Source organism: Ursus americanus, chromosome 27 (assembly GCF_024610735.1).
Source record: "Ursus americanus isolate L20-20 chromosome 27, mUrsAme1.1.p, whole genome shotgun sequence".
NCBI lineage: Eukaryota > Metazoa > Chordata > Mammalia > Carnivora > Ursidae > Ursus > Ursus americanus.
In genome coordinates, this window is record NC_142153.1 from 39,292,103 (window position 1) to 39,319,468 (window position 27,366).

The window sequence follows — 27,366 nt, forward strand, 5'->3', positions numbered from 1 at the left end:
TCCCTGGAGATTATAAGTCTCCTCTCTCCTACACTCTGTACCCAGCTTACAGTGACAAGTGATAGGAACTCTCTTGGGATATGGAGTTCATTTCTACACTTATTGGTAATTTGAAGTTTGAGGTATTCTTTCTCTTCTAATGCTGAAGTCATGAACCATGGGTGGTTTTCTTGTGCTCCTGTTGAATTTAAGGTCTGTATGAAGAGATTCGATTTCAGGTGGCTACACCTTTCCTCCAAATATGGAAACTCCCTTAGATTAGTGCTTCTTAACTCCTTTGGGCCCATTTTCTCTTTGTATCATCACAAAATCTCATACACTATTGAAATGTTTATAAAACTCAAAATAGAAGAAATCATATTACTAAAACCAAATCAAAGCAACGAGAGAAAGCACTACTATTTTCCTTCTAGACACACACTTTCCCCTCGTCAGATTCTGGTGTGTGAACATTTCCTTGTCCTCTGCTCCAAATCACTGAACTGAGTAATTTCCAGAGCCATTGTCTTAGTCCATTCAGGCTGCTATACCAAGAATACCATAGACTGGGTGGCTTATAAACAACAGAAATTTATTTCTCACAGTTCTGTAGGGGGGAAGTCCAAGATAAAGGTGCCAGATGGCTGTTTTTTGCTCTCTCCTCGCATGATGGCAGGGAGGAGGGAGCTCTCTGGAGCCTCTTTTATAAGGGCATGAATAGTATTTATGAGGGCTCTACCCTCATGGCCTAATCACCCCCAAAGGCCCCACTTCCTAATACTATCCTTTTAGGGGAAGAGGTTTCAACATATGAATTTTGGAGAGACACAAACATTCAGTCTGTAGCAGCCATAATATTGGATCAGGATATTTTGCCATAGTTGTTTTGATGCAGGAATGTTTGGATACTTCTAGACTTATGCCTTTTGTAATACTTTGGTTCTTTTTTTTCTTTTTTTTTTTTTTTTAGCTTTTTACTGTCTGTTCTGTCCATTTTAAGTGGTATGATAGGACTTATACCCCATATCTATCAATATCATTGGTATAATGAATAATACAAGAGAATGAATAATGAACATGACAATTGTTCCTTCTCTCTCCCTTCTACTATTCTTCCCTCTTGGCTAGAATACATGATGTTTACATACTATTATTTGATCATGTCCCCACCCTTGTTTTGGTCTTAGCTACACAATTACATGCATTTTCACGATCAGTGCTTTTGTTGAAATTTCCCCACTTATCCCTTGCTGGAAGCAGCTCATCCTTCAAGAGAGTTCCCTAGGAGAGCCCGTGTGTGTGGTATTGATTCCCTGAAGGGTCTTCAATGTGAGTGAAGACAGCACTAAGAGAAGCATTGCTTCTGGAAGAGAATCAGACACATAGAGAAGCAGTGGTGTTCCTTGCGGTTCTGGAAGTGAAGAAAAAGACAAGAGGGGAAATCTTGAGAATCTTGAAGAAACGAAAGAAATATGCTTTTACATCATAATGGTCACACTATAATGAAAAAACTGTTTTTGTTACTCATTTATAATCTGAACGTCCCAGTGTTTCCCAACTTGTATACAAATGATGCCATAAGACACATAGACTAGCTGCCCTAAACTTGAAAGTCCAGCCTATGCAACCTCAGGCTTTCAGAAGCATAACCCCCTGCCACTCCTACCACCCATTTTTTGAGGTCTCTCCAGCTCTTGTATCTTAGGCTCTCTGCTTTGTGTACCAATCTACTAAGTACACTTCTTCCATCTCTAGCCTTGGAGCTGCTGCTTCCCTGGGCCGGCTGCTAGCCCCACGGCCTTGCCACTTTTAGCCAAATTCCCGTTTCTTGGCTATGGCTGCTACATGCTCTGCTGATGTGATCCTACTCCAGAATGTCTGTGAGCTTCTCCTGGCCACCTGCCTCTGCCCTTTCCCGGGTAATTCTTGTCACTCTGGCCACTCAGCTTCAGGCCACAGCTCATTAAACCACTAGCTCAGGAAATAAGGAAGGGGGATGGGCCCTCAGGTGGTAGCTTTCCCCACCCTCAGTCATTCTCTCCTCAGGGAACAGGTGTCCTTATGGGCTTAAGCAACAGTCTTGACACTACTGAGAACAGCTCATCTGTTCGCCTACCATCTTCAGAGTCTGTTTGGCTCCAGCTGGTCACATACCAGGATCTAGTCTCTGACACACCCTTCTAGCTCTTTTTCCAGAGCCTTCTCAGCCTGTGTTAATCAGTTTAGGCAAACAGAGGCCCTGGAAGGAAGTACTCCTGCGCTCACACCTGGCATATGTTTGGGCTCTGACAGAGCATCTGCCATATAAGTTCCCTCGTCCCATCCACGAAGTGGGGTAACATTCTAGGGGGGTAGGAATATATCAAGAAAGCACAAAAGCTTAATTGTTTGTCTCTTTTATATGTATGTTGAAATACACCTAGTTTCGAAATTGCTGAGTCAAATATCATGCATCACGTGAATCTTGTGGGAAATACAGTAGGGTATTATACTGCTGACCCAGAATGAAGCAAATCAGAACCACCTCGATAATCAAAAGCTTATTTAATTCCACTTGGTGGTTTTATAAGGCATTTAAAAAATTTGTTGTGTCTATGTTGTTAAAATTAAAAGTAACTACCAGCAGGTTCTGACCCTTTCAACTTCTACCAAACAGGAATGTTTTCTTAGCTCCTTCTAAGCCACTCAATAATAGAATTAGCCTGTCCCCATAAAGGATGGTCCAGGGTCTTAAAAAACAAAAACAAAAAACAAGACCCACTAACTTCAGCTGCGTAGAAACTAGGGTCGCATGTTTGAGCTCTGGGGTCCTCAGCGACAAATCCTTAATCTAAGTCTGGGAGATGGGTCATTTAGAATCAGCACTCCAAAATATGGATATTAGCTATTTTATATACAAGTTGTATGGTTGATAAAATTGAATGCCTACAATATGCTCCATATTTTCATAGCATTATCTTATTTAATGCCTACAACATCCTTCCAAGTAAGGTGCTAATACCCCATTTTATACACAAAGAATCCACTTCTCATAGATATTAAGAGATTGCTCAAAGTCATCAACAAGTGAGAACTGAACCTAGATTTATCTGATTTCAAAAACCTAATCTCCTCCCACTATACAATGTTGCCTTCCAATATGCAGTGGGTGCACAGGGGGATCTTTCCATTCCCTGGACAGTCTTACCTGGGATTTCCTACTTCCTTTGGTTGTTGGCAAAGACTGGCTTCTTCGAGGTGCCTGGATGTCCTGAGTAGGCCCCGAGTACCCATTCCCGATTCTTTCTAGTATGTCTTTCTCTAATGCAGAGGTTGGAAATCTAGAACCATGTTTCCTAGTCTTTTTTGTAGCTGGGGCTTCTAACTGTGAATTATGTTCAACTAATTATATTCATTTTCATGAGACCGGAAGTCAGAATGGCAGCAAAATCCACCTTCCAGCTGATTTGGCTGTAACCCTCGGCAAACATGATCATGGAGACACTGGGGCTTTGGGTCACTAATTTAATGGGCACCAGGAGATAGTCAGAATGGGGGTGACATGGACTTTCTGATTTTTACATTTCAAGGGCAGACGTATGTTTTCAGTCACCACTTCCAGTGACAACCTCCTGTTCACCAATCTTCACAGCCATGGCGGATGAGGAAACAGCCCTAAAGTCGGCTCCTCTAGCCTTCCACACAATGCTAGAAACACCTGCTTCTCTCTGTTCAATGCCTTTCTGCTTAAAATAGCTGGAGTGGTTTCTGTTTCCTGCAACGGAACCCTGCTGATACATACTGTTTTCCTTCTTTCCCACTAACTGCGGGTCTTTGCAACTGCCAACACTTCAACCGATCCTATAAGCTCTAAAACGAAAGTTTGAGTATCCCCTGTTCACTCCCTATCTCTCTTATCCAGCTTTATTGTTCTCCATAGTACTCATTGTCACTCAAAGATAATTTATTGGTTGAATGTCCACCCCTCCTAGAATTTAAGCTCCACAGGAACAAGGACTTGGTTTTGTTCGTGTCTATACAGTTCTCTAAGGCTTAGAACAGCCCCGGCAAAGACCGGGAACGTAATACACAGTGCTGAATGAATGGATCTATTTTTCTTTTTTTTTTTAATTAAGATTTATTTATTTATTTGAGAGAGCGAGAGCAGGGGCAGGGCAGTGGGCAGAGAGAGAGGGAGATAAAGTCTTAAGCAGACTCTGCACTGAGCACGGAGCCCCACGTGGGACTCGATCACATGACCCTGAGATCACAACCTGAGCTGAAACCGAGTCAGATGCTTAACCGACTGTGCCACCCAGGTGCCCCAAATCTATGTTAACGGAACACTACTATTAAATTAACGTGTTCCTAATCAACTCATCAACAATATGCCCTCCATGATGACTCTCCATGAAGCTTCTACCTAGGCTTAGAAACATCTTGAAAGAACACAATGTGACATCTGTTCTCTGGATCTTAGCATTAAATTTAAGGTGACTAACTCTTCCCAGCTTACCTGAGACTTTCCCAGTTATAGCACTGAAGTCCCACATCTCAGGAACGCCTTCAGTCCTGGGCAAACCAGGATGACTGGCTACCCTAACTAAATTCACGAGGTGGCATTTGGAATTACGTTACTTTATTTTTTAAGACTTTTTTTTCTAAGATTTTATTTATTTATGTGACAGAGACAGCCAGCGAGAGAGGGAACACAAGCAGGGGGAGTGGGAGAGGAAGAAGCAGGCTCCCAGCGGAGGAGCCCGGTGTGGGACTTGATCCCGGAACGCCAAGATCACGCCCTGAGCCGAAGGCAGCCGCCTAACGACTGCGCTACCCAGGTGCCCCGGAATTACGTTACTTTAAATCAGCCTTGCAAATCAAAGTTTGCAAACTCAAATCTGTGAAACCAGCCTGTGGTTTCCTTCCCGTATCACAGCCGTGTTGCAAACGATCCCTGAAGCCATCAGGTGAAATTTGAGCAAAGGCTTTGAGCTATATTTCGCCCTTTTACTAAGATTCCTGCTCGCCTATACAGTGGAGGTGTCAGGGCTCAGCCTAGGAAATGAAATCTCTTCTGTATTTCCTAGTTACATTAAAACTACGATTCGTCAACTTCCCAGAGAGAAGGTGCTGCAGCAGATCCCGTGGGGAAGGCACGAGAAGTCCAAGTCCATGATCTCTTCGGGAGTCAGGAGAGTCAGGAGCGTGAACTCCAGAGAATATTTGGGGGGGGGGGGGTGGGCAGAGGGAGAAGGAGAGAGAGAGAGAGAATCCTAAGCAGGCTCCATGCCCAGCATGGAGCGCAACTTGGGTCTCCATCCCGTGACCCTGAGATCACATCCTGAGCCACAACTAAGAGTGGGACGCTTAATTGACTGAGCCACCCAGGCGCCCCCAGAGAATATTTATCAATGTTATTTCTAAGCCATTTCTATTTCTTAGTCATCCCTAATGCTAAGGAACTCACCCCCTTTAGCTGCTAAGGTTATCCTGAAACTTCAGACAGTGGGTTCAAACAGAACTTGTGGATTGAAAATGTCCACACCTTTGAACGGGTGCATTAGAGAGAATGCGGAGAACATGAGCGTTCTCTGATCTATGACCCAAGCTCCCAGCAGATGGAACATCTCGGGTATTCTCTTTCCCTGATGATTCATGTGGATGGGTGCCTGGGTGTTTAGATTTTAAAAACGTTCTTCTCAACCAAAATTGAAACCGAGAGGTGCAATCACTCTGGAATTTTTTGCACCTGCAAAAACAGTTATGTTACTAAACTCAGCTGCTTTGGCCGCGCGGGCTGCCGCATGCGATGGTGCTGTTTCTCCAGCCGGGCACGTAAGGGCTTCACCGTGGGGCGCTCATCCAGGCCCGGCGCGGGACCTTTCACAGAGCCAGCATTCACCATTCCAACATGTTTATAAAGCAGATCCAGAGACACGGGCCAAACCTCCAGAGAGCAGCTTGCTTAGAGCAACAGAAGTGCACACGCAGCTTCTCTCCTTCAGAAACTGGTCAGAGGACTCCAGAAAATGCTTTTCAGACCGTGTGCACTCTGAAATGTCCTACATCTTGATCCTTCCCCAGCATGACTCAAGTTCTTGGACAGACTTAACATCTCTGCTAAAACCAGCTATTAGGCCTGGCCACTTCCTTCCTTCCTGGCACTATTTTCGGCAGCAGAGACACGGAGCCCCTGCACCTGTTGCTGGTGCAGCCACAGAAGGAAACCTCTACAAACCCTCATTTGTCCCCACGGCACAGCTAGGGATGCCTGGGCTACGGCAGGAGCCAGTGTCCGTGTCCAGAGGGGCTGGTGGGGACTCAGAGGCCAGGCAGCCTCAGGAGGGGAACATTTCACCCAGCACCTTCTCGGCACACCCTGGGGCTGCTCTCTGGGTCTGCGGCTGGCCACATTCCCCAGGGAGGGGGGCGGCGGGGGGCATAGCCAAGAATTCCAGCCCTGCTCTTTTGATACTGGAATGGTGGATCCGAGGAGAGGAGGAGAAGGTTCTGGGGGTGATTGCCAACCTCGTTCATCATGTTGGGATGCAAATGTGACCGAGACACAGCTTTGAGATGCTTACAGTCGCACGGGCTGTGACGCTTTTGGGGAGGGGTCCACTGCTCTGGGAACAGATGGAGAGCTGGCTCCCGGCCCCCTTGACTGGTCAGGGTCGGGTCCCACTGGCTCGGATCATCCTGTCCCTGGGTCCGCCACTGGACAGAATTTTAGCAGGAGGTAGCTGAGCACTGCCAGGTAAAAACCGGTTTGTGCTTCTGTGCTCTTTCCAAACCAGAACTAGCACCGAGACATTGGATATCTGGCATTGCATGCCAGGGACCCATTTTGGCTACCTCATTGCAGACCTCTTCCTAGCGGGCTTTTTGTCTTTCTTCAGTAGAAATTTGGCAGAAGAGCGGGATTCTTCTTTTCACCTTTTATCTGGGTCTGTTTGTCCACAGCTAGAATAACAGGGGCTTTTAAAAACCCAATGAATTCAATGTTCAAAGAATGGCCTCAAGCAAATGGAATGTCTAATGTTCCATGGCTGGAACTTAAGGCAGGAGGCCATTGGGGCTTAGCATCTTTTTCATTCACATGCAAAATATTTTCAAAAGCACAAGTTTTCAAATTCAGAATCCTGAGACCGAATCACTAATGACCTTCCTCATTCCTACAACGTTTACCTCAGTAGTGGGTATAGTTTAGCACACTGCAGATGTGAAGAAAAAGAAAGGGGTACCGTGTGGGGGTTTTGATGTCCAGTGGATCTGTGTGTGTTTCTTACCCGTGTGTATTTCTTCTTCTCTATAAACACATTTGAAGAGACTAAACACCTCCTTTGGCAGCTACTTCATCAAAACATTGAAAAAATGCTAGGGTGGAGCATGGATTTATTTAGATATTTGCAAATGGTGTTCTGGAAGCCCTTTGCAGTTCCACAATGGGCTGGGTTCTCTCAGCGTTCTGACTGGGAGGAAGTTGCTGTCCCTGGATTCACAGTGCCCAGTGTACCACGCTCCTGTTATCAGGAGAGACCTGAGTGCCGGCTGCAGAGAACGGCGATGATTGTCCCGAAGGTTGTTACACTGAACTCACTCCTCACACGCACACACCCCCAAGCCCATCATAAAAGCGTATCAGCTCCCACAGACCCTGGCCGAATGAAGCATGTGTTCCCAGTACTTCCTCTAACTGACAAGGTCTGAAGCTTGAGTCCCTGAGATGCCCCATCTCGTTTGTCTTTCTTCCTCACGTCAACCCTCGGCTTTGTAGGACTGGTTCGTTTTCCTACACTACTGGCAAGTAACCCTTGGAAACGATACAGCCTCTCTCAGAAATAATTTCAACACGATTCCGTTCTCCGTGGCCTGTTGGCCACGGATGATTCTCTTTAGTACTTCAGCGGTGCATTTCCAGATCCCGAATTTTCCTTCAGCCGATCAGGTTCTGTAAGTCTGGTGACAGCCACGGAGGTGGAGGACGTGAGCGGGGATGGCGTCTGGGACCTGCAGAGCTGCGCAAAGGGGACAGGATGTGAGTTGGCTCCTCTTCTGTCGGAAGAGGGGAGGGCGACAGGGATGAGAAGCCACCCTTAAACCTCTGACTGCCAGCCACGTGACTTAGGGCCACTTTCTGTCATTATTTTTTCATTTATTTTAAAACAGGATGACTAAATAAAAGGACTTAGATAGAAGTCACAACAAACTGGACTCGTTTATTTAGGACTCAGGACAAGAGGGGGTTTTCACTGAAGAACATAGTGCTTAGGAGGCCGGGAGCCTCTCCTTCCTCTTCAGGACTTCTTTCGCTCAGCAAGTGAGGCTTTCCCATGAAATCGAGGTTCAACACACAGTCAGCAAAGTGCCCCTCACAGAAGCAGTCAACCATCAAGACGTGGTGTTTCAACCCAACACATCCGCCAGTAAAATGCTTCAGTTAATTTCTGTTCCGAGCTGGATAATTTTATGACTACTAATTATGTCTGTAGCCACACATGGAGAAAAGCATAAAAATAGCTCTCTGTCCTTTCATTGAAGGAAACTTTTCAAATATTAACTTAGCAATCTCCTCCAACAACGCCCAGAGGTAGTAGACAGGCACGTAGGTCTTAGTTTTCTGATTTTATAGACATCATGGATGCATGAGAGGTTAGTGCAGGGGCTTTCCCAAGGTCAGGGACACACCTTGAAATGACAAATGGGGGAGGGAGTCTGGAGTTCTGTCATGCAAAAAGACATGCCCTAAGTACTGAAGACGGCTTCTCTAAGGCCCCAGGTCCTGGAAAGAAGACTGAGGTAGACCAGGAACCCAACATGTATTTCCTATTACTGAAAATGTTTTGCCCATGGGCCTGGTATGTGACATAAATACAAAATTTTAGTCATACGTATAAGCCTACGGACGAGAACAGGAAAAGCACAGAGGTGGGTGGAATGTGCCCACAGTAGAGAAGGAGATAGTGGGGTGGCTTTGGACTCTCTCCGCAGTCACACCAGACGTGGCTTTAACTCATGCCCTTGACTCTTACTACTCACGTGACCTGGAGTAAAGGCATTTTCATTTGAAGCCTCCATTTCTTCCATGTGAAATGGAGCTAAGTCCCTATCAGGGACATAACCTTGACGAGTGAAGGTAGTTCATTTAAACACGCAGCCGGGCGCCTGGCTCGGGGTGAGTACTCGAAAGAGGCGGCCATTCGATCTTCATGGTGCGAACCCTTCAGGGTTCCTTGTGGTTGAAATGGGAGAAAGTTCTGATCCCCAAGAAGCAATGACACTTTGCCAGCCCTGTCCCACGGTGGTACTCTCAAGTAGACACAGACAAAGTCAGGCATGATGCCCATTAAAAATTTAACTATATATCATATTCATTTATTATCAATCCACAGGATAATTTGATTGCTACATGAGCTCATAAAAGCTTTTTCACCTTTACAAAATTAAAAAAAAATGTGCCACAAGGATGTAATAACAATTGCTGATAAACAAGAAAAGGAATCTTAAAATTATAAATTTGCTGTAGAAAAGATAAAAAACAATTATATTTTCTTTAGAATTTTACCTTGAATAAAATATTCCCCTGTATAAAAAATAAAAAAGCTTGCTCTGGTTAGAATTAGAATATTTTTGTCTTCAAATCTTGGAATTTGCATAATATCTCCATGATAGTTTTCCTTTGTACCGCGTGGCATTCAAGCACAGCAGATTAGATTTTCTTTTTCTTTTTTTTTTTTTTTAAGCAGTCTTAAAAATGGGACATCTGTGGAGAAGCTCATTTTCTTCTTCTCCTCCTCAGGGGTGTGGAATACAGCCTTTGCGGGGAGGAAAAGGAGGAAAGGAACTGGAGGGGATGGGCCAGGAAGCGGGACAAAGGACCGCAAAGGGGGCTGGGGGCGCTGAATGTGCTGAGAAATAGAGCAAGATCACAAGGAGAAGGTCTATCTGTAAGTGCTTTAAGATAAGGTGCAGAAGCAGACTGCAACGTCGCTAGTACTGCCCTATGTACATATTCACAAGAATAAAAAATTCCAGCTAGTTCACATTTTCTCATCCGTTCTGAGGCATCCACTCCACCATGCTGGCCTTGACCGCAGGCAATGCAGCACCTCGCTGCCCGTGTGAGTGTTGGTCCTATGACGTCCTTGAACTTGAGGGAGCAGCCCTGGGAGATCCAGCAGGCTCTAGAGATACACGTCTACCAAGGGGCTGGAGTCCTGAGTTAAAAAGAAGCTCCAGTACGGAGTTGGACACAGCAATCAATGTTCTATTATCAAGGCTTTTTCCCTTAGATTTGTCTAAAATAGGTATCAGAGAGAAAAATAAAATACAAACAAACAAGAAAACAAAGCCAAGAAATCCCAACAACCACCGGGGGAAGTCAAAGGCTTAACAGCTCTTGACGCGGGCCTGGGTGATGTCTGATGTCTTCTTGATGACGCTGGCCCGAGTCTCCCGGTCCGGCCGACTGCTGCTGGGCGCTGGGGTCACGGAGGGAGGGAGGGGGAGGTCTGGTAAAGTGGGCCACGAGCTGTTGAAAGGCACCGGACAGCTCTCCTCTTTGATGGTGACCTGGAGGTCAGGTTTGTTGGAAGTAACGAAGGTCGCCATGCTGGGCAGCAGGTAGGTGCTTCGCGTCCCCATGTTGCTGAGGTACTGTTTGCCTTCGATGCTCCTCTTCCGCCAGTGTGGTCGTCCCTTTCAAAGAAAAGAATCAAGATATGTACTTTTTTTCTTTGCCGTCTATCGAATGGCTTAAAAAAAAAAATGCACCCCTGTTCCCACATGTTGGTGTGTTAACTGAGTTTCTTAAGAGGCGTGGAATGAACAGAAGCTTAGCGACTCGACATCCCTCAACTGAGATCCACACCCAGCTGTTCACATCCCAAGCAACGGTTTCTCTTCCCTTTTTATCAATTCCCATTTGCTACCTCCCAGAAAAATGGCCCAAAGTGTTCTATGAAGGCAGGAAAACAAGATAGCAACTTGGTTTCTGGTTCCCCTCTCCCCCAGCCCCCCAGCCTGATCATGAAGTAGGTTTTAGGTCATCACGGCTGGTTTGTCATAGAGTCTTGCTTCCTCACTCATGGCCCAATCCAGTCTTTTGAGTCAAATATGTGCTTTAAGAGAAAGGGAAGTGAGGAACCCAGAGGGTGAATGCCTTTCCACTGCTTTTAAGTGGGTACGGCTTAGGGCTCCAGCGTGCCAAGCAAACAGGGGGTCTCGGGGGTGGCTTCACTCAAAGAAGGAGCTGGAATTTCTGACCTTGACGAAACAGGGTTGGACTGTCTGTGAGCATCTACACTTCCTGTCTTTTCAGAGTTCCTGGACTCCACTTGAAGTATTTAGTACACTGGGAAATCACGAATTGAAACAACCATTAGTCAATCAGTCTCTCTCTCTCTCTCTCTCTCTCTCTCAAACACAGACACAAAGCAGGCGGTTACAGCCATTTCCTGCCATTGTGTGAGCCCAGCCTGGAGCAGGGGAATGGGAAGCAGGCGACTCCAAATCCAGACTGAACACACACCTAGCCTCTGGGCATGGACCACAGAGGGAGGGGACTCTGGGTAAACACGGAGATTCTTTTGCTTAGCACTTTCTGACGGTGACTTCCGGTCACTGCTTTTGGCCACCTGGCCCTTCCGTTTCTGCTGGTGAATTGGGATGTGTATAGTGGTGACAATAGCAACGATTCCCGGCCTCCACTTCAGTCTCCATTTCCTGCCGTCATAGCCTCTTTTTCTAGTAGGAACACTTTACTCTCTTTCCTCCCGTTCAGCTCCCAAAGCTTAAATGTATCATTCAAAATGCAAAAGGACGGTAAAAGTTCATGTTATGTCTATTTTACGGCATGCACAGACTCCTCCAGTAGAACTCGTGATCAGACGTAGAGAAACGTAACTAGCCGCAGGGCCCCCGAGGTGTTGGTGGGGAGGCTTTCCCACCGCGTCTGGTGGAGCCCAGTGGCGGCCGCCATGCTTACCTCAACGCTCTCTTCATCACTGGGCACACTATCGGTAGTTTCGCTTTCTGTTCACAGAGAGAAAAACACAGGGCCATCATTCCTGCCGCTCAGACTGTGGTGAGGCTCAGGCAGTGTTTAAAAAATACATCAGCACTTCTTGTTTTCAAAAGAGAAATGGGTCAGCGAACTCATGACCTTCACTCTCTTTGTGAGGCTCAGTGAACATCTGCACTTGGGAGACGCTAGAGCAGATTTTCTTTCCCTGATTTTGGCCCTTCGTCCGAGAAAGGTTTTAGAGTCGGAGGAAGCTCCCTCTCCAAGGGCCGGGCTATGATTTCTCCCGGCCGCTACTTCCCAGGATTGGGGTGCTGGCCCCCACGGTGCCAATCTGCTCTCTGCTCCCCAGGACCTCTGCTCTCTCCTGCATCCACGTCACCCCCTTTCCTCAGGGCTGCTCTATCCACACACCCCACTCATGCTTTCTTCCAATCCCTGTGGGTTAGTTCATTTCAATCCCAATTCAGAGTCTTGCTGGGTCACCCCCACTTACTCAGATCCCTCCTTTCCCTCATATCCCTTTCATACTCAGAGCTTGGGTTTATAAAATTGCATTCTCCACCAGGGTTACGGTGGTGGAGAGATTCTAGGGTGGCTCCCAGGATCCTCATCTCCTGGTGTTTACTTGCATGTTGGGATGCCCTCCTCCAGAACGTAGGTGGCACCTGTGACTTGGTTTGAAGCAACAGAACAGAGTGAGCGATGGGATATATGTGACTACGTTAAGTAAGACTGAATCCTGTCTTGTGAGGAGACTTTCTCCCTTGTTGGCTTTGAGGAAACAAGGAGCCATGTTGGGTTTGCATGACAAAAAAACTAAGAGCTGCTTCCAGCCAAGAGCCAGCAAGAAACTGAGGTTCTCAGTCTGACACCCCACAGAGAACTCCATTCCACCCCAAATCACGTGAGCTTAGAAGTAGACCTCCTCCCCGCCATTCGGCCCTCAGACGAGTCAGCAGCCTCAGACCATACCTTGACCACAGGTCTGTGCAGGCAATATGCTGAGCAGGGAGCCCAGCTAAGCCGTGCCTGCACTCCTGACCCCCAGAATCTGGGGTGGGATAATACATGTGTGTCGTCTTAAGCCACTGAGCCTGTGGTTATGTTGTAACGCAGCAACAGGTAACTAATTCGCTTACCATCCTGATTCCGTCTCCCAGCTGCGAGACACGGAGCAGGTCCCTAACTTCGCGAAGGGTAGCTTCCTCATCTGTATGATGGGAGCATTAACACCTCCCAAAGAGGATTAAGTGGTGAATCAGTGAGAGGATGTGTGGGAAAAAGCCCAGCACAGGGCCTGGCCCACAGCGTACACTCAAATGACAGCACGCCTCTGTCCTGAGCTCGTGGGCCTTGCTCGACACTGGATTTGCACAACAGGCTACATTGACAGAGTCTAAGTCGATAGCTAGCGATCACACAGCACCTGTGCATATAATACCAGATTTTTAAAAAAATAATAATCTTTTAAGTTAAAATTTTTATTTTTTTAAGTAAAATGTTTTTAATTTTTTAAAATAAAAAATGGATGGTGTGCAGCTCCTCAGTGTTTACAGCATTGAGAAATGAAAGCACAGAGGGTAGAGAAATACACTGAGCCCTAGAGATCCCTAAGTCTGGGCCATTTCTCTACACGAGGCCTAGAGAGAGCATCACAGCGAGCGTTTATAGAGGCCTTGTTTAGCCCCCGCAGAGATCCTCGGTGGGAAGCAGCTCCTATCGCCCCGCTTCATGCAGAAGAGCTCAGGTGTTCTAGCACCTTCTACCTCTTCTGTCCCAAACCTACAGATCGGCTGACCTCCAGGCTCACATCTGGCTGGTGGTACAGCTGGGACCGGATGCCTCCAGCCCAGACCGAGCCCTTTCGCCCATTCGGAGCCCTAGCCCCAGAGCAGGATCTCTTATGACTTAACAGGCTAACAAATGGATAAACTGAGCCACAGTTCACCCTTCAACACACAACCGAGAATGCTGACCACCCTGGGCCTGCCCTGGAGCCTTTCTCCAGTGACGTTCCCCCCAGGGCATGAGTGATTCCCGAGGGCCGACCGGGAGCACCCAGAGCTCGGGCCTGGCCTCTCCTCTCCTCAGACTGAGCAGACTTCCCCAAAGCATCCCCAGCTGGGAGCAACAGTGGCCCCCGAGCAGGCCTCGCCTCGGCGGACGGTCACCCTAGCTCTCAAGGCCAACGGGCGACAGCAGCCACAAGCAATGTCCGCACACAAACAAGGTAAAAACCCTGCTCACATAGCCCCCGTGCTGGCTCAGTATCCCAAGGAGGCAGGAATCCATATGGCCACTCCCAAGCAGAATGAGGAACAGAGATGTTGAGAAACCTGCCAAAGTTGTGGCCTGAGTCAGCGCAGAGGAGAGAAAACAAAACTGCCCGTCTGACTCCGGGGCTCTGGGTGCTGGACACAGAGCAGCCGCGCTGCCCGCACCCCCTCCTGCCGCTCCGGCTGAAATGTCAAGATCCCCTTTCCATTTTTATGTTTAGCTCTCTCTGTGCTCTAAAGCCAGGGTTCCTCTTCCTTTCACACATGTCTAGACCCTCCTTGCTCCTAATTACCTTCCGTAAACACCATCATCTTCTGTTCCTTTTCGCCTTCAAATAGAAACAAACAGACGCCAACAGACATGTGGGGTGAGGGGGGGGCTGGAAATCCACGGAAATGAGCAGTTAACACCAAGGTTCTGGGATTCCTTCTGCCCCAGCCCCAGCTATGGGAGGGGTGGCAGGCAGATCCTGGGCAGACTCCTTGCTAAGACCTCGCAGAGACCATGAACAAGATTGGAAGGGCTCACTGCCCTTAAGGACCCAGTTTTCAAAACTGCAGGGAACCAGTCTGAGACAAGAAAAGACGTATGTGTTCTGAACTGACATTTCCAGCTGACGCAAACGTGCGCCGAGAGCCTGGCTTCCACATTAAGATCACCTGCTTCTGAAGGCAGGCTAAAGGCTCTCCATATTAGCAAGCTGAGATTGCTAGTTTTCACTGTTTAAAAGAATGGCCCTGAGTGCCTTTCACCCAGGAGCACTGCGCCATCTCAGCTCCAGCCTGAGGACCCGAGACCCTTCTCTCCGGAATAAGCGTGGCTCTCACAGCTGCCCTGACATCACCGGCTCACGGCTTTGTTGGGTGCACACAGGCCCATCTTCCTCCGTCTCCTTGGTTTTCCTTCACTGTTGCCATTCTCAAGATCCCTTCTCATGTCACAAATGAGTTCCCTGCAGCTGCTGCGTCCAGATCAATACCACCGCTGAGCATGCGTCTGCCCTGTTATTTCACTGTCCCTTTTGAAGACTTTAGATTTGTCTTTTTATTGGTGGTGAATACAATGGAATAAAAAAAAACGGGAGCTGCCTCACTAGCGGGGCGTGACTAAGCGGAAAGTATCTGCAGAGCAGTTAACAGGTCCACGAGTCGCTCCTTTCAACACTGTGGCCCCAGTCTCCCTGCAGGTGACTGCTGGGAGGGACGGGGATCAACCCTGGGACAGGCGGGTCTCAGAGATTCTTCTTCCCGACCTGTGGTTCTAGGGGGACACTAGTCTCAGCTTCACACACCACTTCAGACCAGGTTTTATTGTCAAATCACCTCGGGAACATCCCGGGGAGGGAGACAGGAGGTTTCATGTTAAAGCCTTTTTTGCATTCGGACATCCTACTACATATTCTGGAAGGTTCTTGTTCAACAAGTTTTAGTAATAAGATTGACAAGGATTTCCTTCCCTCGATCCTTTCCTCAACTCAGCAGAAAGCTCAATCAGAAGGTTCAAATCAGAGTCTTCTTGGTTTCAAAGCACTTTTACCTTTGTCCACCCAACAAAATGCAAGGCTGCGATGGTTTCCATGAGGACCCAAAGTCGCTACAGCCAGTTGCTGGTCAGTAGGCAATCTCCATTTTCTCGGTTATGACCTATTAATCTTTTCTGTTACGCTCTCTTCTCCATCCTCTCGTCCAGCCTTCCACAAAATACTACCATGGCTTTTTTTTTACTAAACCATCAATAACCTAGTAAAATCCTGATGCCATACATACATCAGGCAAAAGGCCACCATATTTAGACCTTTAAATAGAAAAAGACTGTCCTCCAGAGTCTCCTACGGTTGGGCTCTGGGATATCTCTCTGCAGGATGAAAGTTGTAAGAATCCAACGAGAAATTTATATTGTCTTAGAACATCCCATGCAAGTACATCCACTCAAAGAAACCTCCTCTTTTCTTGCTCACCACAAAACGTAGACCATAGAGAAGACGGACTTGCAAAACAGACTGTGGTTTTGGAACACTACTGGATTGTATTTCAATGATCGGTAAGGGTAAAAAAAAAAAATCACAAACAACAGCCTCCAAATACCAGTTTCCTAAGCAAGTGAATGAAATGGTGAGAGGAAGTTGAAATTCAGTTGAATTTCAGTCCAAAACAAGGAAACTTATCACAAAAAAACAGACAAGCAGCCTATCCTATCGGGGAACATCAAGTAGGAAGGGTGAAAGACGACCCAAGAGCTGCCTTTCCTAGCAGAACGCTATGAAGTTCCTTGACCAAAAGACCTCAACCACAGTCCCTCGCAGGTCAATTCTGGGTCTGTAAGCTCTGGAAAAGCAGCAGTGATGAAACATCTTGGCTCCAACCAATGAGCCTCACTCCAGAAGGTTCTGGAGAATTCAGACAATGAAAACAAGGGAGAGAACCAAAGGCCAGACTGAAGAGCCAGCCTCCAACAAAACTCCCGCTCCCTTCCAGCCTGGCACTGCGATCCTTCTTTTCAAATCTATGCAAATGTCCTGAAAAGGGTACTGAAATTTTCATCTCTCTCTGCACAGTATCAGCTGTCCTTGGGATTCTGCTGCTGAGGCAAAATGCCACCCAGGGCAAAACAGCAAGACGCCGTCTTTGTAGAAGCCTCGAGAAGGTTTCAGGAAGTCTTCAACAGATAAACAGAAAAGTCTGTTCTGAAGCTCCAACCCTTAAAACAATGACCAAAGCTGTCCGGGGCAGAACGCCCGCAGCAGCACGACGTAGGGGAAAGTCACGCATTTTCAGCCGTGGCTGTGTAAACATAAGCCAAGTAGCCCGGTGTTATCTCAACTGTAAAGCGAAGGCATAAACACGCCGCCACTCTGCCTCCTTCGGAGGGCCCTGGAGATCAGCGGGGCGGATGCGTTCTGCACCACAGAGCCTGGGCAAGGTCTAGGGCAGCGTTCCGGGGGAGGGCTGAGCCACATGTGGGTGGTGCCACCGTTCTTCCCCGGACACAGCGCCTTACCCACACTGGCCTTAGGGTCCTAATTTTTAGAGAGGGAATAACGATGATCCCCAGGCTGACCGAGTTATTCTCCTGATGATGAAGCAAGTCGGCTGCCTCCAAGCCTGGAGCACAGTTCCCAGGGCACCGTAACCACGCAGCAGATAGTAGTTATTATCACTGGGGCCTGGCAAAGACCACCAAGGATCTCGCCCAGGTAGGGGAGGACGAAACAACCTATGACCAGCTTATCCTCTTTGACAGATTATAAGCTTCTTGTAGCCAAGGCTTGCTCTCACGTGCCTTCGATGCTCCTGGCATAGAAGGGAGTCAGGATCTTGAGGACCTTGGATGAAATCAGCCCATCACAAAAGGACAAGCACGGTATGATTCCACTCCCGTGAGTTACCGAGAGTAGCCAAATTCACGGAGGCAGAAAGTAGAGCGGGGCGGTTGCCAGGGGCTGCGGGGAGGGGGAGGGGGGCTGAGTGTTTCATGGGGACAGAGTTTTAGTTTTGCAAGATGAGAAAGTTAGAGAGCTGGATGGTGGTGATGATTGCACAACAATGCAAATGCGCTCACTGCCACAAAATGTGTGCTTAAAAATAGCAAAAATGGCAAATTCTGGGCTATGTCCACTTAACCGCAATTTTAAAAAATAAGCTAAAAATATAGAAAGTTCGTGCTCAGAAAATAGAAGGTTAGGTGAGTGGCTGATAATTCACCAAGAACCTGTCATTTAAATCAACCTAATTCTAATACTGTGTGCCAGGGACGGGGCGGCGCCCTAGCTGGAGGACACTGCCTGGACGCACATAGAGCTCACTGGGAAGATTCCTGAACGCGTATTAGAGCTGACTGTGGTTCCTCAGGAGAGGGCCTCTGCTTTCTATTTTTAATGTTTGTAAGCAATAACATTGACTCAGAATTTATATTTCTAATTATAGTCGACTCCTGGAAAATTAAACGGAGCTCATCGGACAGCGTAAGATGATGTAATGGTGGCAGACAAAGAAGCCACCACTTTGTTCTGTAAAGATGGAAGCACCACCTGACTCTGGTTCTAATCCTAGGACTGTCTGGGTCAATTCCTGGGTCGTTCTATGGTTGTTCCCTGGGGAATCAGATCTGGGCTCAGGCACCTGGCCTGATTCGAAGCTGCACTGAATTGAAAGAGAAAGGCAAAATAAGTGGAAACAAGTAAACATGGCGGGATGGAATGAGGCTCCAGGTCTAAAGGTTGAGTTCAAGTCCTGACCCAAATGCTCACTGGCCATGTGACCCAGAATATGGGCCTTCACTTCCAAAAAATCTGAAGAAGCTGGAAGGAATGGTCTTCAAGGTTCTCTCCAGCTTGGTTAAACTCAGATTCCATTGAAAACACCCTTCTGGATTTCCGATAATTTATGCAAATAAAACAGACTTCAATGAACTACTTCTCCAAAGAAATATTGTTAGTCATGCACGAAAACATTATGGGTGATCAAGTCAAGAAATGCTGTGGCCATGTCTTCTGAGAACACAAGTACCCAAGAAGATGTTCGTGGGGAAAATAAAGCAAGAATAATCCCCAGGACAGAGGAGAGGTTCTTGGCTGTGCAGTCAAGCGGGTGGCCCCACACTGAGGGGCTACCCCTTCCTCCCCAATCCTTGCTCAGCTCCAAAGGCTCCCTCCTACCCTCTTACCTGCATAGGAAGACACGGGGGAAATCTGCAGAGGGTAGAGCTCACTCATGCTGACCGGCTGTTCGTCACTCTCGGTGGTCACCTCTACAACCTGGCAGATGTCCGGAGGGTTCGTGACAATCTCTTGATCCTCGATGTTGCTGTCCAGATGTGACTGTCCTACAACTTCAAAGAAAAGACAGCAGTCAAGCACCAAGGCCCGACTCAGCGTTCTAGCATGCACTCTCAAGAAAGACCACCTTTCCCAAAAGAGCCGAATCAGATCCTCAGTCACCACATGTCATCGGCCGTGAAACCGAAGAACGGCCTTAGCTCTGGGTTAATGTCTCCAGAGAAGCAGGAGACATTTGCCAGGAACCTGGTTCCCCGGGGCTATTTCTAGCAGGCTGGCCAGCGGTGCTTCCATGTGGCAATGTCCCAAACTCAACCCAGTCATAGCCAAGCCTGCAGGACCAGAGGCCATATCCAGAGCCATATCCCCAGGGCCAGAAAGACAGTGCTTTGAAACTTGACCCATTTCTGTCTCCTGCTCTTGCTCCAAAGGAAGACTGCTGTGCTGTTTTCCAGGTCCTGGGTCCAGGGAGACATAATCAAATCTTACTAAGGAGAAAGGACCACCAAAAGCCACTCCACTGTATCCTTTCCAGCGTGGGGGCTCTGTTCATGCTCCCAGCCCTTTCCTACCCTCCAGGCAATGTGACCAAGGGAGGAAGTATCAGAACAACGGGACAGAACGCTTCCCCAAGCCTCACACAGATGAGCCCACCAGCTCCCCAGGACACGGATAAGATGAATCCCCACCACCTTGGTTCTGAATCCTGCCTCGAGTTAGACATTTTAGTTGGAGTTCGTTGTAGTAGATAGCACATACAGTTGCAAGAAATAACAGAGACAGATCCTGGGTGTCCTTTATCCAGTTTCCTTCAATGGAGACATCTTGGAAAACTCTAGCACTGTATCGGGACACTGATACCGATAACATTCTACACATCTTGTTCAGATGTCCGCAGTCTCACTCATACTGCTCTGCGGGTGTGTGTGTGTGCGTGCAATTAGTTTCATGCAATTTTCTCACACATGTCATTTCATGTGTCCGGCAGCATGGTCAAAATACAAACCAGGGCCATCAACACAAGCATCTCCTCTACCCGCCTCCCGTCAGCCTCCCCTCCCCACCGTCTCTAACCCCTGACATCCACTCATCTGTCCCCAGTTCCATGATTTTTGTCCTTTCAAAGATGTTTCAAAAATGAGCTCGCACAGTAACCTTGTGGGAGGAGCTCTTCTCACGCAGCATAACTCCCTGGAGAGTCACGCACGCGGCGGTGTCGTGCTGTCAACAGCCGGCTCCTGTCCACTGCTGAGTAATGCTCCCGGTGCGGCGGCACCGCCGTCTGTTTACCGGTTCGCCCACGGAAGGCCTTCCGGGTTGTCTCCGCTCTCGGGCAATTACAAACCAGGCTGCCACAGGCATTCGTGTACAGGCTTTGTAGAAATGCAAGTTCCCATTTCTCCGGGATAAACGCCCAAGAGTGCAACTGCTGGATCATGGTAAGTTCATGTTCCATTTTACTGGAAATTGCCAGCTGCTGCTTGGCGTGGCTGTCCTGTTTCCCGTTGCCAGCGACGTATGGATGACCTAGTTCACGCGCATGCTCACCAGCCCTTGGTGTCGTCGCTACTGTGCTACCTCGAGTGGTGTCTCAGTGTGGTTTTAATCTGAAAGCCCCTAACGCCCTCCCCTGCTTTTAAACAGAACGGACCTTGTACTTCTGTTGGCAACTGACTGAATGAAATATCCCTGAAAACGGGTACCAACAAACAAATGGAAACAACAAAGGAATAACAATGTTTTCCCAAGGGTCTCAAAATACTTTGCATCATAATCGACGTTTTACTCATGCCTGTGTAAGTTATTTTAACATTTCCCCTGCGAGAACGACAGGCAAGCCGTCCTAATCCTTTTATCCATTAAGAAGCTCAGGCACAGAGAAGGAGATTAACTTCCCCAAAGTCACACAGTTCGGGTTATGGGCAGGGCTCTCTGTCCCTCATGGTTTCTCGACCATCGGGTTAGGCACAAAAAGGCCACCACGTCCCGATCTTCTCGAGAACTTTGCCACCACGGACAAGCTCTGGTCTTAACTGCTCGGTATTTTAATTGCTCCAGTATTTTTGTTTAAAAATGAGTTCCTGTTTTAATTGCTTTTTGGACAGAAGTGAAATGACTAGCACGAGGTAGAGAGAACATGACCTGATTCTATTCAGAGAAGGCTCGAGAGGGGAGTGAGAATTCTCGAGTTCTGGAATGAAGAGAGGGAAGGCACCGAGAGGCTGGGGGAAGGAGATGTGGGATGTGATAACCCTCCACAAGGCCGCAGCATTCAGAGAGGAAGGGAAATGGAATGTTGTTTAGGTTCTCCTGGACGGGATAAAATTAAAGAAGGAAGGCAGGCTATATATGGCAGGCCGACTCCCGAAGTCTTATTTTATCCTTTGGACTACCCTACTTGAGCACGAAGGGCATCAATTATGCAGTTCACCAGACACAGACTGAGCGCCGACACTGACCTCTCTCAAGCCTCTTCTGCCTTTTCTCCCACGGAAGATAAAACGGCAGGAACACAAGATTTCCCAAGTCCTGAGCAGCTGGCGGACAGAAACCAAATGGGGCGCGTGCGTGTGGGCGCATACGTGTGTCTGAGGAGGGGCTGGCTACAAGAGATACCCTACCCACGAAGGCTATAAAGCTCTTCTATAAATTCGATTTAAATCCAAGCCGCTCTAACTTCCAATACTCCAAAATTCAATTCTCTTTTGCCCTGTCGTTTCGAGTAGATAGCGAGCGAGCTGGGGGTCTACACAACGGCTACAGCTCCAATGTCTTCCTACCCTAACAGAGCCCCTTGCTCTGACCAGCAATTCTCGCCCTCGCTGCTCTTCCCCACAACGCCCAGCTCAGTCATTCATTCAGCTCATGCAAGATTGACCGAGCACCTACTTGTGGGAGACATTGTTGTCAAGCAGGAGGACGGGCAGAGCACGATCAATCCAGTCAAGGGCCTGGTTTGTGAGAACTCTGGTAGGGCTCCGGGCCAGCACAGAACGCTCTAGAGGTTAAGTTCAGGACAGTTGTGAAGAGAAAAAGAAGGGAAGGGGGCCGGGGAGAGGCCACATGAAAAGAGTTGAGAAAGTGGATTATTTTTCTCCAGTCTGAGTACTCAAAGGCTTCACTGAGGCAGTAACACACGGGTTGGAAGGGGAGGGGGAGCAACAGGCAGTATTCTGAATGCCTCTGTCTTTCTGGAGCCTTCTCCTGACCACCTCACAACAGACGGACCTCTCCTTCCAGAGCGCCTCTCCCTCACTGTCCCCACTGCTCGGCCCTAACAGCAACATGGCACAACCTTGTCACACTGCCTGACCTTCTGCCTCATACCGCAAGTTAAGTCTATGTATCTCCCTTTAACTTTTTCTTTGGGTGCGTCATCTCCCCACCAAGTTGCAGCTCCTGAGAGATTTGAGAACCGGGATTAGAACTTTCTGTACCAAGTCCCAGCACAGGCTCATGGCCTACGCCCGCGAGCAGCTCCTTGGAAGATCTGCTGAACAAACCGACCAGGGGGCAGACCGAGGCTCAGCGACCGGAGCCGGAGTCCCACAGGAGATGACGACCACTTGCTAACACCGGATGTGACAATGAGCGCTTCCTAGCAAATGTCAAGACTTCCGGCAAGGGGGCTTTTCAGAACCTAGATGAAGTGATGGAGACAGAGTGGGCCATCGTCGCCAGAAGCCGGGGGGAAGAGGAGGAAATGTTTGGGGGTGGTAAAATGTCCTGGGTCTTGAATATAGTGGTGGTTACACAACCGAGTGCTTCTGTCAAAATTCACAGAACTGTACACCGAAAAGGGGCTCATTTTCCTCTATTTCACTTAATATCTGAACATCATTGGGAGCCCAACTCACAAGCTGCAAGCCCAAAGGAAAAGCAAGGAATTCCCAACGTCCGAGATGCTCCCTGGATGCTTTCGGCACTAGCCCTAGTCATCTGACCGATCTCTCTCTCTCACTGATGAGCTCCCCAAACCACCAGCCTTTGCCCCAAGTGACAACCCACACGGTAACACTGACTCCTGACAGTCAAAAAGACACACACGTAGCCAACTGTCCGCAATCTGCTACAGCAAACGAGTCAGGAGGGCGCCGTGCGGGCGCCCGGGGAGCTCCGTCCGTGAAGCGTCTGCCTTCGGCTCAGGTCAGGATCCTGGGGTCCTGGGATCGGGTCCCATGTTGGGCTCCCTGCTCAGCGGGGAGCCTGCTTCTCCCTCTCCCTCTGCCACTCCCCCTGCTTGTGCTCTCTCTCTCTCTCTCCCTCCCTCCCTCTTAAATAAAATCTTAAAAAAAAAAAAAGTGGCACCATGAGGGGCGCCCAAGTACCCTGACTGAGAAATAATAGTAACGACACCGAATGCTTCCCGAGCACTCATCATGGCCTTTCCCACTCACCCCTGACCTCCCACCTGGAAGACTCCATGACCCCACAAGGAAGGTACAATTATCGTCCCCATTCTAGACATGAGGAAAGGCATCGTGGAGAGTTAAATATTAATTCAAAGTCAGATAGCCGGTAAGTGGCAGAACCTGGAACCAAATTCCACTCTCCCTGACCCGGAGGCTCGACTCGAACACGCTGCAGGGTGGTCTCCCCAACCGGAAGAGCTCACCAAGTTCCCACCGGGCTGCTCCTGCCCTTCTAAGCCCATCTGAGGATAAAAACTTAGGAATCTCACCTCAATGAGACTCTGGGCTCGTCACCAGTAGTGAAATTGCTTTTCAGCAGCTCTGTATTGGGTGCCAGGGAAATTCTCCAATGGTTAGGGGGCTAGCAATCCACTAAGCGTCTCCGGCACATCAGGTCAGCCCATCAGGAAAAGAGTCACCCACAGGAATGTAATTTTATCTGGACCTAGTTGCTAAGAATTACAACAATATTATTCATGGCTGCTTACTGATGAACCAGTTTGGTTCCTTAAAAGGTCATTCCAACTTTAGGAACAATTGCTGACTTAATGTAGGCCTCCCCCTGAGAAAGCAGTGCCCCCATGCCTCACAGAAAGCTCTTCAGAGCAGAGACTATTAGAAACGAAAACAAGGGGCTCTGGAGAGGGGTGGGGGGGTGGCGGGGGTCCTACTACTTTATAGCTAAGGAAAGCTGAAACCCAGAGAGGCCAGGTAGACCGCCAAGGTCACTCAGGGGTCTGTAGGGTTGAGCATAAAGCTTATCAGTGGGCATAGAAAATCAGGCTACCCACAGTCCTAGGGAGAGAAATTTCTTCTTGATCCCACCCGAAAGTTCGAGAACTGAAACTGTTCATATTAGCGTTGAAGATGCAGCACAGATGGAGGCTACTTTCCTTACTCAAATATAGTTTAATATGACTTTGATAATATCATAACCATATTATCTTACCACCTTCTAACTACACAGTGATGTCTCCATTATGCTCACTTTGTGCTCCCAACAACCCTGGGAGGCAGGCAGGAGCAGTATCATTAGTTCCATTTTATATTTCAGGACATCGAGTCTCAGAGAGGCTAGGGAGTTTGCCCAGGGTCATGTGGTAAGTAAAAAACTGCAGAAGTAGGTCTAGAACCTATGTCTTTTAACTTCTAATCTGTGTGGTTTTTTTTGTTTTGTTTTAATAAAATTCAGCCATGATTTGGGTGAGATGCCCAGGAGAAACGATAGGAAAGACAGTTACCATGGGGTGAATGATGTCAGAGCATGGACTTCGGGCCTTGCACAGGCCAGCCCGCCCCAGCTGCAGCTGGTGCCCACCTAGGTCAGGGCGAAGCAAGAGCGGGGCTGGGGCAGTACACAGCCTGCACTCCCATGAGAAAACAGTGCCACGCGCTATCATAAAGGCGAGCAAATAATCTGTCCCAATAAAATCTCAGTCGAGTTAATCAATACATCTCAAGGGTCGATGGTCTGGGAGAGGACATGTGGGTGAGACTTCTCGGGGTGGCAGCTTACCCTCCCTGGCAAACGTGCACGTCTTTCCGTGCTGTGTGGACGAGCCCTCACGGCTGCTCCCCGAGGACAACACACACAGCCCACCTCGCTTTCTCAAGAGAAAGGTACACGGAAGTCAAAATGTTCAGAAAAATTCAAGTTCAAAAACAAATATAAAAGGGGTCAGCAGGGAACAGGTCAGCAGGACTCTGGGGACACGAGAGACTTGGGTCTTCATCCTGGGGGCAATGGTGACATGGTGAGACAGGCATTAAAAAAAAAAAAAATCCTGGGTGCCTGTGTGGCTCAGTCAGTTAAGCGTCTGCCTTTGGCTCAGGTCATGATCTCGGGGTCCTGGGATCGAGTCCCGAGTTTGGCTCGCTGCTCAGCAGGGAGTCTGCTTCTCCCTCTCTCTTTGCCCCCCGCCCCCGTGCTCGTGCTCTCTCTCTGAAATAAATAAATAAAATCTTTTTAAGAAATTTTAAAAAATTAAAAATTAAAAAAAAAATCCCTCCATGTAGTGAATGAATGGGGAGGGGGCAGAATGGAAGCAGAGCCTTGGCAAGGGTGAAGGTGACGGGGAAATACCAAAAGGAGAAAAAAGGAGCTGGATTTGAGAAATATGAGGGGAGACAGGAGGAGCTGATGGTTAATTATGAAGGAGGTGGGGGGCAAGGGAGAGGGGAGGGTGAGAAATATATAGCCTCATAAAAAAACATGGCAGTTTTCTTGGGCAAATAAAAACTTCTCAAGGTTGAAAGGCAATAGCCAAACTACTGCCAAGGCTCGTGCTGGCACATGGCAACGGAGAGTGTCCCGTGCCATCCCACCTCTGTGACCAGGCTTCCCCAGCTCCAGTCCCCTGAAGAAAAATAAGGTGCACTATCGGGTCTGAGTCTGGATATATAGGGACATTTGGGTTTCACATCCCACATGGAGTTTCATGGTGCTCACAGTTTTCTAGGACTTCTGGTCCAATTGGATGTTTTGTCTCCTGAGACGCAAAGAGCTCAGCCCTCCCCAAAGAAGGCACGAAGCACGGCACACAGCCCACCGAGAAGGAGCATCGAAGACCTTCACTCCCTCCCCCTGATGAGGGGGGGCCTTTCATCTAAAGATCCACCTCAAGCTCTTATTTATCTTGTAGATGGAGTTTTTACATCTTAAGCACCAGGAAAAATAGCAAAAAAGAAGAGTGAACAAACGGACCGGAAAAAGATGAAGACACAGGTCTACAGCCTCGCGTCACCTCTGACCACCCCCAAATCATGACGAATTCTGGTGCCAGAGGCTGCCAACCTTGAGTCATAACCATGACGCCCTCGCAGGGACCCCAAGGTGGTCTCTACGCTGTGAATCTGTTCTCTTGCAACTGCAAGTCCTCCCTGGTGATAGCTGAGTTTCTAAGCTTGTCTGAAAGAGCTACTCAAGCTTTACTTTTCAAGTCAGTCAAATGTGGAAGCCATTACCAAAAAAAAAAAAAAAGCACATCCTATAAGGTGCATTGTGGGCAGACAAAATTCCAATTGCATTATTTCCTAATGGCTATATGTCTAGTCACTAAGGATTGCCTGATTGACTTGGGAGTAATGAATAGCCTCCCTGTTTCATGGCAGTCTTTGCTTTATTGAAGGGCGGGGTTACCTTTTATCAAGAAACACAATGGGGTTATAAAGCACTGCCTGGGCAACTCAGACAGAGCATCCACACCTGCAAACTTTCTACACTGGCCTGGAGAAGATTTCAATACAGCTCAGCAAAAGCACTGCTAACCTGGGCAGGATGCCAGCAGGGTATTGTCAGAACAATTCAACATGTTGCTGGCGTCTTCCGCTTCCTAAAAACAGAAGTCACCACATACAGAAAAGAATTCAATGCTAAAGCAAAGTAAAAATAAAAATAAGGAGTATTTTTCTTTTTCTGCCACCCTTCAAAGGAAAGCAGGGTTAGGTCTTTGGGCGTGTTCGCCTGGGCCATTTAATCATCCAGGAGAGAAGGAACATGGGAAGAGAAGTCTTAAGTGCTGAGACACCGCGCTGCTTTTTGGTGTCTCAGCACAACTGGCTCAGTCGGAAAGTTCGCTGAGCTGTTAAGGACAAGACGACGGCAAGACCCGGGCCCAGCCGGCTGACAGCCACAAGTGTGTGCCTGTGTGCGTGTGCCTGCCTGTGTGTGCGTGTGTGTGTGTGTGCCTGCGTGCGTGTGCCTGCCTGTGTGTGCGTGTGTGTGCATGCGTGTGTGTGTGCGTGTGCCTGTGTGCGTGTGCCTGCCTGTGTGCGCGTGTGTGTGTGTGTGCGTGTGTGCGTGCGTGTGCGTGCGTGTGTGTGCCTGTGTGCGTGTGCCTGCTTGTGTGTGCGTGTGTGTGTGTGTGCGTGTGTGTGCGTGTGTGTGTGTGTGCGTGTGTGTGTGTGTGCGCGTGTGTGTG

General features: G+C 48.3%; 1 protein-coding gene across 4 annotated transcripts in view; it reads right to left on the bottom strand.

Moving 5' to 3' along the window:
- Window positions 1-9,672: 9,672 nt before the first annotated feature.
- The window catches only part of IRF2 (interferon regulatory factor 2), a 79,197-nt gene continuing 61,503 nt past the window's right edge, over window positions 9,673-27,366 (bottom strand). For 3 of the 4 annotated variants that reach the window (XM_045785822.2, XM_045785824.2, XM_045785823.2), the window contains exons 7-9: window positions 18,923-19,087; window positions 11,945-11,991; window positions 9,673-10,656 (exon numbers count right to left, since the gene is read on the bottom strand). In XM_045785822.2, coding sequence (XP_045641778.1) covers window positions 10,348-10,656; window positions 11,945-11,991; window positions 18,923-19,087 — 521 coding nt within the window. In that variant the 3' untranslated portion in view covers window positions 9,673-10,347. The remainder of the gene's footprint in view (window positions 10,657-11,944; window positions 11,992-18,922; window positions 19,088-27,366) is intronic. The other variant, XM_045785821.2, reaches the window with a different exon arrangement.